Source organism: Chlorocebus sabaeus, chromosome 10 (genome assembly GCF_047675955.1).
Source record: "Chlorocebus sabaeus isolate Y175 chromosome 10, mChlSab1.0.hap1, whole genome shotgun sequence".
In the NCBI taxonomy this organism is placed as follows: domain Eukaryota; kingdom Metazoa; phylum Chordata; class Mammalia; order Primates; family Cercopithecidae; genus Chlorocebus; species Chlorocebus sabaeus.
Genome location: NC_132913.1, coordinates 129,840,280 through 129,857,970, shown reverse-complemented (window position 1 = coordinate 129,857,970; position 17,691 = coordinate 129,840,280). Strand labels below are relative to the sequence as shown.

The window sequence follows — 17,691 nt, the reverse complement described above, 5'->3', positions numbered from 1 at the left end:
AACCGTGTCCTTGTCTAAGGTGAGGCTCGTGACTTTAACAGCCTCCTCCGAGCAGCCGCGAGCACAAGCAGACCAGCGTGAGCACAACTCATGCTGTTTCCGGCATGAGATGAAGAGACCTGTTTTTGATTAAAATATAAAATTAAGCCTCAGTGCATGATTTCCTTCCGTGGAAGCATCATCCCTCCCCAGAGGCCAGTCTTTTGGCGCATAATTCCCTGCAAGCAGCTTTGCTTCAGGACCATGGCACATACCGGAGCCCCTGGTTCCCTGGGGTTAAATATCTTGGTGTTTTCGAGACATTTGGAATAACGCTTCTGCCATGGAAGTTTGAACATGAGCATGAAACTAACATGCTGTGCTTTCATGTCGCTAACACGCCAGTGCAACGGTTTCGTTGACTGACAGGGAACGGGTGGGTGCATTTGCACCCAGGGAGGCCGGCTGGACCCAGGACCAGCCTCAGGGCACATTTGCAGCCTCAGTGCTGTCCTGACCCGGATCCCTTAACCTGGTATCCTGGTTAAAACCCCAGTCTTCCGGGCTCGTTAATGGGGTCCACTCCTGAAATTTATCTTTTTTTCACCGTGGGCTGAGCCCCGGGGCAGGAGTCGGCCACTGAGGCCTGCCCCGAAATCCGGGTCCGTCTGTGGCTCCGCCCTGGGACCCTGGGCCGCTCACCCCGGCACGCAGGACGCGAGCTCCCCACGCCCAGTGGAAAACACGTTTTTACCACGTCTGCGTCTCCGGGAAGAGGGTGGGCCGGACCCAGGGCAGCAGAGGCTGGGAGCGGGGCTGTGGGCTCGGCTGGGTCCTGGGGTCTGCTGGGTGCAAATGTGGGGTCCGTGGGCACCGTGGAGTAGGGGACGCGGGGCATCCAGATGGGAACAGGCTAAGCCTGGTGGGGCCAGGAGGGATCGCCTGACCGGGAGGACCCTCAGCGCCCCCCTCCATCTCCCCCTCCCAGGGAACCGTCGCCTTTGCCTGTGCGCACCCCCAGACCGTGCCCGCCACGTTTCTGAGCGCGCAGAGCCACTTGGCGCTGCCCGGCTCCCCCGGGGCGGACGGGGCCTCCGTCAGCTTCCAGTTTCGCACGTGGAACCGCGCCGGGCTGCTGCTGTGCTGGGGGACCCGCCTGGGCTCCGGGGGCTTCTTCCTCGCGCTCCAGGACGGGAGGCTCCACGTGGGTCCGCGCGCATCCCCGGGACAGGCGCAGAGCGGCGGCCGCACAGGTAACTCGGGGTCCGGGCCCAGCTCTGCAGGGAGCGCGGATTTTAGGGATCCCCGGGAGCCCCGCTTCCCCGGAACACAGGCGCCCGCTGTCTACACCACGGGAAGCACCAGGGTTCCGGAGAAAGGGTGCCCGCTCCCGGGAAGTGGGATCCTGGAGCCCAACCCGTTTGGGTTTGCAGGCGGCGTCGCATCTGAGAGCTGCGCCCAGGGCTGCGGTCTCCCTGGTGTCTGCACATTTGCGGGAAGAGATGCCTCCATTACGCAGAGAGCTGCCATGACTGAGATGAAGGAGAGGGGATGCGTGAAGGCCGGGGCCAAGAGAGGGACCTTTCCCCATGCCCTTCCCGGAGGGAGTGCCCAGGCCAGCTCTGCCTCCTCCCGCAGGTGCTGGGGCCTGGAGGGTCTACACTTGGGATGGAGTGTCTACACTGGGGAGGCGAGGCAGGTGTCAGGGAGGTGATCTGTACACAGTAACACGTTTTCCTTCACGTACATCCTCTCGATAAACACCTTTCCACAGGATGGAGGGAGCGCTGGCTGCTGGGTGCTGCCCCTGAGGTTGAGTTCCACGGTACCCTTGGCACGGTCAGGTGTGCCATCGCTGACAGGCTGTGGCCCGCGTAGTCCACGCTGGGGCACAGCTTTTAGCAGGGCTGCACTGCTTCTGCATGTTGCCGCTGCAATCTTTGATGAGGGATCAGGGTCACACATTTGCTGGTTTAGAATAACGCCCAGGCCTTCCATGGAATCATCAGACATGAATGTTTAAGGAACGCTGGGTCCACTCTCTCTTGTCTCATCGTCTGTGTCCAAAGCAACAAAATAGGACATCGCCAGAAACTGAGCAAGAAAGAGATTTGGAAGCGAAATGGGGAGAAAAGCAGGCATGCACGCTTCTATAGATAGCTCTAAAACTTACTTCTGTTTCTACTCCCTGCATCACAGAAAAATAAGTGGAGGCTCCAAAATTACTAGTCCCTTTGATATTTTTAAGCACCGTCCTTTGATCACCTGCTTAATGTTAATAATGAGATAAATTGACATGAGTTAGGTTTGTGAGAAAGAAAGAAATCAGATTCACTATCTTAGCAGTGAGCAAACTTTCGAGATTATCATCAGAAAAATGTTAATTTATAGTAAGTGTGTCATGATCACATGGCTCATGGTGATGGATCTGATGTCCTTGGCAGAGATTTCAAGCATGGCTTAATTTTAAACGTCTGAAAGAACCTGCATCAGTGCGATGCTACTTTAATAAGCACCACGAAGCCAGTCTCATTTTTAACTAGTCTATTGGTGTAAATATTTGAAAAACTGCTGGGAATAAGATTATAATAGATTTTTCAATATTTATAATAACGTTACTCTCCTGCAGAAGGAGTTTATTATGAGTCTCTGGTGGGCACCCAGGTGGCCCTAGGGACCCCATCCCCTGGGGTTGCTGCCACCAGTCGGCTCTGTGCAGAGGGTGAGTTGGATTTGGTGGCTTGTCTGATAGATAGAAGGTGGCAGAGTGATAGCTGTCACTTAGGAGGTTAAGATGCGGAGCCAGAGCTTCTGACTGGGGAGTTGCTCTCGCTCTGTTGGGTGAAGCTGGCTGCTGTGTTGTGAGCCCTCCATGGAGAGGCTCACGTGAGGAGGGACAAAGGGCAGTCCCCAGCCAGACCCAACAAGGGACGGTCATGATTCACTGTCATTCCCATGCTGTGCATGCATTTTCAGAACCCATTCATCTGATAAATCAAAGTTTGGACAATTTAACCAGAATTTTTCCTACCAATTTCCACCTTTTAGTTTTCTTTTTTAAAAAAGTTCTTGTTTATTGCTAGATTTAGCAAAGCAAGCAAATGTTATATTTGAAGCATATCTGATTAAACCATAGATGATTTGACAGTTTTCTCACAATATACACATTTTTTTTTTCTTTTTTTGAGACAGAGTCTCACTGTGTCACCCAGGCTGGAGTGCAATGGCGTGAACTTGGCTCACTGCAACTTCCACCTCCTGGGTTCAAGCAATTCTCCTGCCTCAGTTTCCCAAGTATCTGGGACTACAGGCACCTGCCACCATGCCCAGCTAATGTTTTATTTTTAGTAGATGCAGGGTTTCACCCTGTTGACCAGCAGGATGGTCTCGATCTCCTGATCTCATGATCTGCCTGCCTTGGCTTCCCAATGTGCTGGGATTACAGGCTTGAGCCACTGCGCCCAGCAAAATTTTTTAACCTATGGCTCACACAATCAGCATTTGATAATTCAGGTGTTATTTTAAGCACAGCTATAAGAACTATATAGAGCGACTTTTTAACTAGAATAACATACTTATGAATTATTATAATAAATTCAATTTTCTATTAAATAAGGTTTTTTTTCTTAGTTATTAGAGATTTAAACTGGTAATCTGATATGCATTAAGATTGTTACATGGAATCATAGTTAAATTGTGTTGAGCATGGAGCTGGATTGAGTTCTAATTTTGCACAAAGTTTTGAATTAGAAGGTAAAGTTTTCAACATAATTTCCAACTTTGCAAAATTTTTATGCTAAACTGTTTAAAAATATTATTTCAACCAATTAGGGGTCACATATAATTATGCATGCCATAAAATGCTTTTCAATCTTTACTCCCCGTGTGAATATCAAACTGAAAGTCATTTGAAAGGCAATGGTACCCTGAGGAATAGCCCATAATTGCTTTTCAATCTTTACTCCCCGTGTGAATATCAAACTGAAAGTCATTTGAAAGGCGATGGGATCCTAAGGAATAACCCGTAATTGAAGAGCGATTCACGACTGAGATTGTACTGAATGAGTAAATGCCTAACGGATGCCTTTTCTGGTTGGCTCTGCCTCTGCCTTCAGGGCTCCCAACACTGCCAGTCCTGGGCAGCGGCTGCCCTCAGCTATGTGTTTGTTGGACAGAGCTTTTTCTCTTTTTTAATAATATTTTAAAACAACAGCCAACATTTTAAAATCAAGATATTCAGCAATGAAACCCAGATGTCTGGCCTCGTCTGACAGGCTGGGAATCTGGTGACCCTAAGGAGTCCCGGCTTCCCGTGGAGCTGTGCCCTCCTCCGCCGACCCAGCCCACCCAGCCGTGCACCTTCGCTGCAGCCCCTGCCATGTCAGCATAGGACAGGGAGGGTGGAAAACACGAGAAAGCCTATCTTGCCCAGAACCAGCAACGCCAGAGCCAGGTCCCCCAGGTCAGGCACTGAGGACCCCCAGCCCCAAGCCTCCTCAGCCTCCTCCACCTCCCTGACCCCTGGTGCAGCCCCACCTTCCAGGGACCCCACGCATCCCTGATAGCCGTGCTCCTGGCTGAGGTTCAGTATTAACAGCCTCCCAGCGGAGCTGTGCGCTGACATGAGTGGTCTGGAGGCATCAGTCCCTTTCTGTCCAGGCGAGGGATTTGTGGCCGTTTCAGACGTGTGAGGAGAGACGAGCCACATGGACTGACCTTCTGCCTTACAGAGCGCAGCCGCATGGTGGTTCAGCTACCACAGTAGCTACTACGGAGATTCGGGGTCCTTACCTGAAGTTTGTGAAATAGGAGAAAAATCACATAAGGTTTTTTAAAATGTATGCTGAAGTTGAGGAGAGTTTGATATTTCTGTGTGCCTCCCCAAAAGTCAAATTGCATGAGTGGGAGCAGGAAGGTGTCCTGGGCCAGGTGAGGGGCATGTCACACATTAGGGACGAGGCAGAATGTGCCCTTCGGGGGAAGAGAATGGGCTGAGCTCCCTCCACTCTCCTTGTTCGGGTTTCTGTGCTTGTTGTAATCACTGATTTGTGTCACTTTTTAAAAGTACTTACACTGGGCATGGTGGCTCATGCCTGTGGTCCCAGCACTTTGGGAGGCTGAAGCAGGCAAATCACTTGAGGTCAGGATTTTGAGACCAGTCTGGTCAACATGGTGAAACACCATATCTACTAAAAATACAAAAATTAGTAAGGCATGGTGGTGGGCGCCTATAATCCCAGCTACTTGGGAGGCTGAGGCAGGTGAAATCGCTTGAACCCAGGAGGTGGAGGATGCAGTGAGCTGAGATCATGAGACTCTGTTTCTAAATTAATTAATTAATTAAATAAGCAAACTAGCTAATTACAAGGTTTGTGGTTTATGGCTGTGTCTTACCTGGTTTGGTTTCCACAGGTGTTGGATTAAATGATGGGCAATGGCATTCTGTCTCAGTGACGTCCACGTGGGGCCACCTGAGCGTGATGGTGGACGATGACGTGGCCTCCACCGTCCACAGCACGGTACCTGTGGGGGTCCACCCGGGCGATGCCTACCACTTTGGAGGTGAGTGAAGGGGCTGAGAATGCGCAGGCTCCTCGTGTTCCTCTTCCCCGCCTTGCGCGTGGTGGCTGGGATTGTTTTTGTTACTGTTGCTGTATCATGTGTGGCTAATTCTCCAGCAGTTCAGCAAATATAAAGAACTTCACTTTTTTCCCAAGCAGCTCTACTGAGTGTAATTTACATTTAACAGCTGAGAGCCCCTCACCACCAGGATCTCGTTTGCCAGGTTGTGTTTTCAGGGCTTGCTGCCTGAGTCTTTTCATACCACGTACGCCACATTTGGAGACCCTCCTGGGGTCCTTCCCCTTGCCTCTCCTGCAGCACAGCCCTGACCGAGAGCTCCAGCACTGCCCTCGAGTCAGGACGGCGGTCAGTAATGCTGCGGCGGGAGGCATGTGTGGCCGGCCCTGAGTGTGACTGCCACACGTCGGCGGTCCGCGCTGGCCTCCAGCTACTCAGTCGGGCTCCTTAGGCCGCAGGCGGTCCAGGTAGGAACACAGCAGTGCCACCCTGTCACGCGCACATGGGGCCGTCACTGGCTTACTGGTCACCTTCCCTTCCTTTCCTCGTGAATTGAGCTTCAGGCAGCTCCACTGCATTCTGGGGCAACTTTCCATGTTTATTCCATCAGACCCTGAGCAGAGGATGCAGATGGCAAATCCCCGTAGACCCTGGTGGGTGCCAGAGCCATCGGCTTCACGCTGTGCTGGTGTTGGGCAGGTGGCACCTGGTCTGTGGGCTGCCCTCTGAGCTCTCTGAGTGTCCCGGGTCAGAATTCCTGGTGCAGACACCAGGTCACAGGTCGGCTCACCCCCTCGGAGCTGCAGAACCTGCGGCCTCCCTGAGGAGCCAGGATTAGGCTTTCCCCAGGAATCGTCACATCTCGGTGTTTCCGCAGTGGGCTCCAGGCCGGACGCCTCTGCCGCACATCTCGGTGCTGGGGGCTCTCGTGTCTGCGGAGGGCGGGTGGACCCGACCCCTTCTTGGCTCTCCTTGCTCCCTCTTGGTGGAGCCGTCAGCCAGCTGCACACGCATTTCTCCGTGAAGCCACACGGCCATTCCCTGTGACCGCCATCGCCACTTTTGTTCAAAGTTTCAGAACTGAGTTTGTTCGGAAAGAGTGAGAGAATATGTTTTAAGAAAAAGGGAGAAGCTCAGCGCCATTACTGTTCTGGAATCTGAAGGTTACTCCAGGTTTGTACGGTGTGACTGTCCTTCCAGCCCTGGTCGGTTAAAGGCAGATGGAGCACCCCACATCCAAAACCCCAAAATTCAAAATGCTGCAAAACTCAAAGCGTTTTGAGTGCCAACATCATGCTCGAAAGAAATGCTCATGGGAGCATTTTTTTTTTAGACAGAGCCTCACTCTGTCACCCAGGCTGGAGGGCAGTGGCATAATCTCAGCTCACTGCAACCTCCACCTTCCAGGTTCAAGTGATTCTCCTGCCTCAGTGTCTGAATAGCTGGGATTACAGGGACCCGCCACCATGCCTGGCTGATTTTTGTATTTTTAGTAGTGACAGGTTACGCCACGTTGGTCAGGCTGGTTTCGAACTCCTGGCCTCAAGCGATCCACCCACCTTGGCCTCCCAAAGTGCTGGGATTACAGGCGGAGCCACCGCACCCGGCCAGCATGGGGGAATTTTACATCTTGGATTTTCAGGTTTGAGGTGCTCATCTGGTAAGTTTAATGCAAATATTCCAAAATCTGAAAATATCCCAAATCTGAAGCATTTTGGGCCCCAGGCATTTTTGATAAGGGAGCTCAACCCATCATGAAAAAGTAAAATAGACTCTGTCCACAGAGAGAAGCCAAATCTATTATGCCCAAGCTTCGGTGGACGCCGAACCACTTGAACTTCGGGTTTCACCCCTAAAGTGAGAAAATGACCAAGGGAAGGCCTCAGAGTCTACCCAGGTTCCTGTGACCTCATTTTTAATTTCAAATCTCAAATTTCCATGAGGCTGATATAAAGCAGAGTAATGTGCTTTACAATGACTGGAGAGAGGCGAGGCATGCATGAGCTCATCTGTCATACGAATGTAAATTATTGGGAGAGAAAGTGTTGAATAGTTACGACTGTTATTGAAACATAGAGGAAAACTTAGCGTGTAATTTTCATGGAAAACCAGTATGACTGGGGCAAGAATTAAGATGCAGTGTGATTCTTACTCCCTTATCCTCAGTTCTTAGACATTTACAACTGACAATTAACAGAGGGCCACAAGGGAGTTCTTAAAAAAAAAAACCCTTACATTTGGTGGGTGAACTCCATGCTTACCAAAATGACTATTTCAGTTAAGCAGAGAGCATCTAATGATCATAAACCTACGTTTTACCTAGGAATATGGTATAGTACTTTCTCATGTTTAAATAAGTGGAAGCTTTTCTAAATTTAAAACAATTATCGAGTACTTTTTATCTGTAATTAGGGGGAAAATCATGCTCTGGTGCTAGAGGTTAATGAGTCATTATTTTGTGAGGTAGAAGAGCCAAGGTCTGAAAACAAGATTCTCTCAAGAATGTTTGGCATTGGATCAGGGTTCTCTAGAGGAACGGAACAGAACTATCGAAAGGGGGTTTATGAAGCATGAACTCACACGATCACAAGGTCCCACAGTAGGCCGTCTGCAGGCTGCGGAGCAAGGAGAGCCCGTCCTAGTGCCAAGGCTGAAGAACCTGGAGTCCGATGCTCGAGAACAGGAAGAGTCCAGCACGGGAGAAAGATGTGGGCAGGGAGGTTAGGCCGTATCTCTTTCATGTTTTCCTGCCTGCTTTATAGTTGCTGGCAGCTGATTAAGTGGTGCCCACAAGCCTAAGGGTGGATCTGCCTTCCCCAGCCACTGACTCGAACGTGGGTCTCCTTCAGCAGCACCCTCACAGACGCACCCATCAGTACTTCACATCCTTCAGTCCAACCAAGGGGACACTCAGTAGTAACCGTCACAGGCATGAAACCACATGAGTGCTGAGATGCATGGGACCGGGCCTCTCTGCATTTGGTGTTGATTAGGAAACCCCCTGACCCACTTGGGGTGTCGTGTGCTCCTCACGCAGGGACCCCAGCGGCCGCCTTGCTGAGCCCCTCTTCCTGGCCTGTGGCTGCAGGCTTCCCTCTGGCGGCGGCTCCTTCTCCTTGGCAGGGTTGGGGGCAGGGAGGGAGGGGGTAGGACAGACCTCAGGAAGCTGGACACGGGTCCCAGGCGGCCAGGCAGAGGTGAGGTTCGGGAGCTGCTTCCTGGGGTCCAGGGCTGTGGTTGGAAAACGATGCTGGCCTAACTCGGAGAATCAAATGCACGCTTCCTTCTTTCACCACACGTTTGGATGATGTATCTGCTATTGCATGACTGTTACTTTTTGACGGTATTAAGATGTCATGTTGAAATTTAATTTTTGATTATATGTTTGACCAACTCACCCAAAACAAAAATGGTTGTTATAAAAACACGTGTAAGTTTTTCTTTTTCTGCTGAAGCAAGTCTTTGGGACACCTGAGCTGACGGGCGAGGCTGCTGTGGTGTGTGGCTGGCACACCCGCCTCAGTGCGGGTGCCCAGTCACCTTCTGGCCTGATATTCTCCAGACTCTAACATTTTAGCTGTTTGTATGTACAATGATAAGACCTGTTATTTCGTTTCTAATTGTAAATCCATGTGCATTTAGGTTTTTCCCTTAAGATCTGTCATGGTAAAAGGAGTTAAACTTCTAGTATACTTTAAGAAAGAGCATTGAGTTCAGGGTGAATTTTAAATTCACAGGGTTTCTCATCTTCTTACATTCTTGCCTCCAGGGTTATTTTATGCTCTGCTGACCTTTCATCCTCCCTCTTCCCGATGAGCAGGCAGCCCCGCCCGCAGATGGAAAGCAGCCTGGTGTCAGGGGGAGTGTACGCGGCCGCCCACACCCCGACACTGTGTCCACCCATTACCCTCTTCCTCTTGCCTCCTGTGCCTCTGAAACTCAGGGTGCCCCGCTCACGGCTCTGGCTCTGACTGCAGCCGATCGCTGGGACCACTGGGCGGATTCCAGGGGTGTCTGCGGCTCATCTCCATCGACGGCCAGGAGGTGGATCTGATCTCGGTGCAGCAGGGCGCTGTGGGGAACTTCAGCGACCTTCTGATTGACACCTGCGGCATCCTGGACAGGTGAGGGCAGCGAAGGGCTCAGAGTGTGAGGGCAGCCCACCTGCAGGGGCTCAGAGTGGCCGTCCACAGGGGAAACGGTCTCTCCCCCACCTGGAAGGGCTCGGAGTGGACGTCCACAGGGGAAATGGTCTCTACCCCACCTGGAAGGGCTCAGAGTGGCCGTCCACAGGGGAAACAGTTTCTCTCCCACCTGGAAGGGCTCGGAGTGGCCGTCCACAGGGGAAACGGTTTCTCTCCCCCACTGGAAGGGTTCAGAATGGACGTCCACAAGGGAAACGATTTTTCTCCCCAGCCTGCATCACAGGAAGCGAGAGGGCTGTTTCCCGTGAAAAGTCAGGAAGACAGTGTCAACAATTGCACACAGTAGCTTGTTTCAGGTGACAGTGCTGGGTGGAAGGCACGGCTCTTGGATACTGTGGAAGGCGCCGCAGGCATCCGTGGGTCCTTGAAGAGGAGCCTCTGGAGGGCAAAACCCGGGGAAGTGTTGGGAAAGCTGAAGTGTGGCAGAAACGATCAGGCTCTGAACCGGAATCACGTGGGCAGACAGGACAGCTGGGCCCATGCCCTTCCTGTTGTAAGTGGTAATATGTTTTTGAATAAACATTGCAGTTCAAAAACCCTCCTTTTTCACCTGGGCAAGGAATTCAGTCAGAAAAAGCTTTCAAATACTTTTAAATCTCTCTTCAGGTGTATCGAATCTCCTAGTCCTAGTTTAAAAAATCATAGGAACCCAGTGCTGTGTTTCACCAAATGTATTACCATTTACAAATCATCTTCAACAATAAAGAAAACACAATTCCCACCACTTAAATGACTTCCCGCCACTTTTTAAACTCAGAGCCAGTTCCCCATATGTACACATTACACTGATTTTAAGTGGAAAATTCTCTGATAAAAATTTGTGTAGGAAGACTTTAGCCAGTAAACCTGAACTTCGAGGTTTTGATTTAGTGGTGTTTGGGTGTAAAAACTGTGGCCTCACATGTCAGTCACGGCCCCGCCGTTCCGGGGCACAGACCTGCTGAGGACGAGGCTTCCCCATCTTGCTCCCTGGCGGTGGGAGGGCCTCGCAGTGAACAGGCCTGGCAGGGCCGGGGGGACTCCCTGTGTCTTGACCCGCAGGCAGTGCTGGGGCTTCACTGTGCCCACCGACATTCAGCTCATGGGAAGCTCTTTTAGTAACTTGGCAATTCACGCACCCACCTCTGTGTGTGAAAATATCCGAACACGATGACAGTTCTTCATACGGAATCTGTTTAATCCAGTTTGATGTGAAACTCATTTAAGTAAAGTAGATTTTAAACATCGCATGGACAAATTTGTCATTATAGTACCACATATAAAATACTCGAATATTTATGAACTTAGACAAAGATCATGGATGTGAATTTAGTTTTTAAAATCCAACTTCAGGTTGAGATTTAAGGAAGTGATACAAAGCAGAAGTAGCGTTTTGCACGACAGATACAGTTATGTATGGTAGTAACCCTGGACCGGGTTCTGTCTCGATAGGTTTTGTCTTTAACATTTAAAAGCATGTCTTATCCTTGTGTGCTCTGGGAGATAATGAAGGAAGCCCACACATTAGCCACACAGCCCTGCTGTTGTGCGTGAGGACACCGTCTGTCTCTCCGTTTCCACATTGATAAACATTTTGATTGTTTCCAATTTTTCTTCCTTTTTTTTTTTTTCTTCTTCAAGTTAGAGTTTTGCTCTTGTTGCCCAGGCTGGGGTGCAAGGCCATGATCTCAGCTCACCACAACCTCCACCTCCCAGGTTCAAGCAATTTTCCTACCTCAGCCTCCCAAGTAGCTGGGATTATGGGCACATGCCACCACACCTGGATAATTTTGTATTTTTAGTAGAGTTGGGGTTTCTCCATGGTGGTCAGGCTGGTCTCGAACTCCCGGCCTCAGGTGATCTGCCCGCTTCGGCCTTATTGCACACAAAGCAGCTGTGGGCATTCCAGGACAAGCCTTTCTGTAGAAATGGCTCCATTGACCTTGGGTAAACATCGGTAAGGAAATAGCTGAAAACTATGGAGAGGCTGCTGAATGTTTTTTGAGAAGCTGCTACACTTTTCTAAAGCGACTGCGACTCTCACGTTCCCACCAGCAGTGTGTGAGAATTCCAGTTTTCCTGCATGCTTGCCAGCACGTGGTCCGGTCCATCTTCAATTTCAGCCACTCAGCAGGTGTGCGGCGGTCTGTCACCCTCGTTTCCACCTGTGTGTACCTGGTGACGAATGGCGTGAATGGCCTTCTCATGGGCTCACCTGCCATCTGAGCACCTGCTCTAGAGAAATGTCTACTCAAACCTTGCGCACATTTGTTTGAGTTGGATCCCTTGTTTTCTTAGTGAGTGTTGAGAGTCCGTTGTGATATTCTGGATAGAAGCTCTTTACATGCTTTGCAAATGTTTTCTTCCAGTCTTCCTTTTGTTCTTTTATTCTCTTAACAAAGTATCTCTTGAAGAGCACAAGTTCTTAATTTTGATGAAGTCCAAGTTTTTTTTATTCTTTTATGGATTATTCTTAAGACATCTTTGACTAACGTGAGGTCACAAAGATTTTCTGTATGTCTAATTCTAGAGATTTGTGGTTTAGATTTCATTTAGGTCTGTGATTAATTTTGGATTATTTTATAGATGGAGCAAGCTATGCAGAGTTTGGTTTGTTTCATTTTGTTCTGCTTTGCATGCAAATATCCAGCGCCACTGGATGAAAAGCCTGTCCTCTCCCCATTTCACCGCCTGTGCACCTTCATGAAATCCATTTGTCCATAAACACATCTGGGTCCATAGCTGGGCTCTGCATTGAGCTCCTTTATTTTTCCAACTTTATGCTAATACCACATTTTAGAAATTATAATTTCTGAACAATAATATTTGAAATCAGGTTGTTTTACTCTTTGTTTTTTCAAAATCACTTTGGTTACTTTAGGCCTTTCCGCTTTTATATGAAGTTTAGAAGTAGCTTGTAAATTCCTTTAGAAGATTCTTCTGAGAGTCTGCTTAGGATTTTGTTGAATCTGCAGATAATTTAAGGAGATTATGGCACTTCCAGCGCAGCTGTAGAACCACAGACCTGTGTTCTCACTCCTCCCTGGCCTGCGTGCATCATTGCTATGTTTTATTTCGCTTACATTGTCAATCCTCACACGTTTTTGCTTTTGCTTAAACAGTCAAGTCTTTTATAAAACATTTTACATAACAACACACACTCGCACACACGTCAGTGCCCCCGCTGCCCCCGGGTGCGTTGTGTAGATGAATGTGACCGTCTGGCGTCCGTTTCCATCCCTCTCCAGAACTTCTTCCAACATTCACTTTTCGGGGCTGTTGAGAATGAATTCATTCAGCATTTTTGTGCCTGGTGACATCTTTCCTACACCTTTGGTTTTGAAATATATTCTCACCGGGCATAAAGTCCTAAGAGGGTTTCCCTCCTCATTTTAATGGCAGCCGCCCACAGGTAATCTTCCGTTAGCCTTGCCTGAGTTCCGCTGGACAAAATGTGCCATTTTCTATAGACACATGTAAGATCTCTGGCTTTCTTACTGATTTTAAGCCATCTGATTATGAGGTACCTTAGGGTAGCTTTATTTATATGTTGTGCTTGTGGGACATTAGGATTCTTGGATCTGTGTGTTTCTAATTTTTTCAAATTTGGGGAATTTTCTGTCATTATTTATTCTATTTTTTTCTTCTTCCCTCTTTCCCGTCTTTAGGAACTTAATGACATGTAGAACTGACCACCTGGAGTTGTCCTACAGCCCACAAATGCTTTGTTTTTGCTTTTAAAATTATCTTTCCTGTCTCCTTCAGATGATTTCTTTTTATTTTTCTGTGTTCACTCATCTTTATGGCAATGTCTAATCTTAAAGCCACTCAGTGTTGTTTTCATGTTAGACTTGTAATATCATCTCTAGTTGGTGCTTTTTAATAACTTCCATGTCTCCACTTAATTTCCGAACATACGAGAACAAATTCCCTGTCTATGAGAGCAGCATCTACATTTGGGGCTGGTTTGGTTGATTCATTTTCCTTTGCCCGCCTGTGCACGCTCGGTGCAGGGCCCACGCTCTGGGGTTCGCCTTACTTGGTGCTGTTTGACATGACAAGCATCTTGTCAGTGTTCTTAAGCTTTGTTACCGGACACAGCCACGTCTCTTCTGTTTCGATTGTGAGATCTGTGAGTCTGAGCAGCACTTGGTCTCAGGGTCGCTCTTCTCCAGGGCTGAGGCCGGATGCTCTGAGTCCACGCTCTGTGTGGCCGGGCTGCCCTCCTTCCTGTGAAAGCCGGTGCCCTGCCTGGTGCCAGCCAGGCTGCTGCTCCTGCTGATCCTGGGGGTCCTTTCCCTGGCCCCAGGCGGATTCCCCTCTGCACTCGGTGACCAGCACTGAATATTCTGGGGGCCCTTCTGGATCTGTGGAGCTCTCCCTGGCTGTCAGAGCTGCCCTTCCTGCCTTCCTTAACTCGGGGTCTCCAGGCTTCCCGAGGACCCCACTGCCTTCCTTCCTCACAGTCTGAAGACTCCAGAGGGGCCTGGGATGAGCAGAGGGCACGCCTGCCAGGTGCCCATCTCGTAGGAATGACGGCCCCCCTGCCTGATGACCAGTGTCTGGAAAACAAGTGACCACGCATGTGCAATGTCCCCTGTGTGTGCTTGTGTCGAGTGGCAGGTAAACCCTGTCCCTGTCACCTCGCCTTGCCCATCGCTGGTGACTCCATTCTGTGTGTCTACCTGTTTACCTCTGTCTACGTCTGGCTGAGCTGAGCACCATTTACCTCTGTCTACGTCTGGCTGAGCTGACCGCCTCTGCGCCCTCTGGCACACATTCGCAGTTCAAGTATTTGAAAACCTTGATTTCTGAACACTTTCTTCTCCAGATTAAAGTCCCCGTAAGTATTCATTTCTCTGTGTTAGGAGAGTTGCAGGCCCCAGGTGCCTCTGCCCAGTGACGATGCATCGGTCCGGCCCCTCGTTGCCCCTCAGAACTGGGGAAAAACCCCCCACAACTGTTCCTGCCAGGACAGGACTTGATGGGAACACCACGTCCTGTGAAACGGCACCGGCACCTCACTAATTCAGAAAGGGAAGGCCCCGCTCTGTGTGTGCAGAATCCATGTTTTAAGTCATAATAAACTCATCAATCACTATAGTCCAGATCTTGCACACTGAGGGAGGAGTCTCCACACACACACACACAAACACAGGCAGAACACGCAGTGTGACAGGCGCTGACACATCACATATGCACACTCACGCCCACCAGCACCGGCTGCGCGTCCTTCCTTCCTGTTTCCAGAAACAATGGGTGCAGTCTGGAACCTCCTTCCCAGCCGCGGGCCCAGGGGCTCAGGTGGGAGGAAAGAAAGTGCTGCCAGGCTGGGGGCTGGGAAGATGCTGCTGCCCCTTCCCCATCCCTGGACTCCGGAGGGGAGGCGTGAGCAGGCAGAGGACACCCACTGGCTTCCGGGAATCCCCACTCCAGTTCTTGTAATGGAAATGAAGACAAAGAGACGGGAGGGAATTGGTGCGCGTCACACAACCTCGCCTTCTGAGGGGTGGCTTGTTTATCTGGAGAAGTTCACACAAGATGAAAATCATGATGGGGACGTCTCAGGAAGTGCTTTAGGGGCTGGAAGGACTTGGGGTGGAGACCTGGAGGGCGTTGGGTGGGGTGGAGGCCACAGGGCAGCGATTTATCCAGGTCCAGGCGCACCAGGGGGACGGTCTTGAGCTAACTCTTCCTCCTTTTATTTATTTATTTATTATTATTATTATTTTTGAGACGGAGTCTTGCTCTGTAGCCCGGGCTGGAGTGCAGTGGCCGGATCTCAGCTCACTGCAAGCTCCGCCTCCCGGGTTCCCGCCATTCTCCTGCCTCAGCCTCCCGAGTAGCTGGGACCACAGGCGCCGCCACCTCGCCCGGCTAGTTTTTTGTATTTTTAGTAGAGACGGGGTGTCACCGTGTTAGCCAGGATGGTATCGATCTCCTGACCTCGTGATCCACCCGTCTCGGCCTCCCAAAGTGCTGGGATTACAGGCTTGAGCCACCACGCCCAGCCTCCTCCTTTTATTTTACAACAGTGCAGTCTCATTCCAACCCTAAAATACGAACAAGGGATTGAGCCAGTGGATTGGGAAACACAGATGAGTGAGGAAACAGCACATTTGCTGGCAGACAGAGACTCAGGCTTCAGTTTCGACACAAGGAACTTAGCTCCTCACAGGCTCAAATCTCTTTTACATCTAGAAAAACACACAGTTCGTCATTTGTGTATCCGATCAATCACTAGTGTTAGTGTCTTTGCTATTGATTTTAATTGTTCATCAATTCTCTTTATCACCCTTGGTTTCTATTAAATTCAAATATGTAATGTTTTAAATCCATGATGATAACTATGTTAATAGATTTCTTTGAACTATCAAAATTGCTAATATAAATTTGTCGACACGGAAATACTCATGCTTACTAATGAATCATTGATAGGTTGCAAAATTGCCATGTACATTTATATTGTATATACTTAAATATAAGCATCAACACATGTATAACTATAGTGGTTATTTTATATACTAGGATTTCAAATGACTTTTACCTTCTTTTTTGTACTTTTCTGGGTTATTTGAATAATAAAAATAATAAAATATTTACTTTTTTATATTCAAGAAAATTAGTTTTACCATAATCTACTAAAATTACAAAAGTCCTGTAAGTGAAATTTTAAGTGTCCCAATCTTAACGTTAATGAGGCCTATGGCAAAATACACATCATGCTTAGATGGCCGTTGGGTTTTCCATTTCCAGATTTATTCAATTTTCTTGGGAAAACAAAATGCACATAAAACTCTGGTGGTAGCTGGCTTTTATTCTAAATTCTAAATGGAAAAAGAATCATAACAATGGCATCCAGGCCTACAATGAAGGATCCGTGGGTCCCGGGCCAGCGCCATGTGTAGACGGAAGTGTACCTGACTGTCCCTTCGGCCCCTGTCCTCCCTCCCTTCCCTCCTCTCCTCTCAGTCTCTCCCCTCCCCTTCCAGTCTTCCTTCTAGGAATTAATGTCACAGAACATTTCAATATGATAAAATACCACTGTTATTTTCCATAAGAAATTGTCATTCCTGGCCACATGTAAGGTCAATGTTGTGTTATTGTGACATAAAAAACAAAGTTCTCCAACATCAAGGGAAGAATTGCAAGTCCCGCTGCCTCAAAGCCAAACACAGGGCAGTCGGTTGAGCCTGACAGATTTATTGGCTTGGGGTTCAGGGTTGGGAGAAAAGTTCTTAAGGACATCCCTCCACATCCCCGGCCATTTGAACTCTGTGCCCACAGCTGGACTCGCCCTGCCACAGGACCCACATTTCACAGTGACCAAGTGTGAACACGACCATCTCTGTCCTTCTTTCAGGTGTTTACCCAACTACTGCGAGCACGAGGGCACCTGCTCCCAGACCTGGACGGCCTTCCACTGTGACTGCGGCAGCACCGGGTACACGGGCGCCACGTGCCATCGCTGTAAGCGGCTTCTCTCCCCGGGGTCCACACCCGTCACCTCCATAAGCAACTTCCCTCTGCGGGTCCACACAGCAGCTTCAGCGCAGGGGAGGGAGGGGAGGCGATGGTGGGGGCCCGTTGCACCTGCCCTCACCCTGCACACCTACCAGAGGGCCCTGCACGGGGAGCCCCTGGGACCAGCTCCCCTCACTTGATGCTGGAGGTCAGACCTGGGAACCCAAGCCTCACTGCCTGGCCGGGGCGGAGGCGCTGGCACAAGGACCATCCTCTCTTCGCAGTCATCCTCTGTCATGCCCAGTAGCATCACCCACAGAGCAGGTGCCCCCATCAATATGCTTTGGGGCATCCACTTTTCTTAATGGTTATCAGCAACTGTGATTCCAAGCACTCTGAGAAAACCACCAGAAGATAAGAGAGTGGTTCTTAACTGTGACCCACAAGCGAGCTCACACTGAGCCGACTTCACTGTGGCTCTTCC

The 17,691-nt window shown here is 49.6% G+C and overlaps 1 protein-coding gene across 1 annotated transcript in view; it reads left to right on the top strand.

Moving 5' to 3' along the window:
• Positions 1-17,691, top strand: part of LOC103218261 (contactin-associated protein-like 4) — a 202,213-nt gene that overhangs the window by 115,591 nt on the left and 68,931 nt on the right. The window contains exons 8-11 of the mRNA XM_073020237.1: positions 968-1,232; positions 5,392-5,541; positions 9,503-9,683; positions 17,107-17,213. Coding sequence (XP_072876338.1) covers positions 968-1,232; positions 5,392-5,541; positions 9,503-9,683; positions 17,107-17,213 — 703 coding nt within the window. The remainder of the gene's footprint in view (positions 1-967; positions 1,233-5,391; positions 5,542-9,502; positions 9,684-17,106; positions 17,214-17,691) is intronic.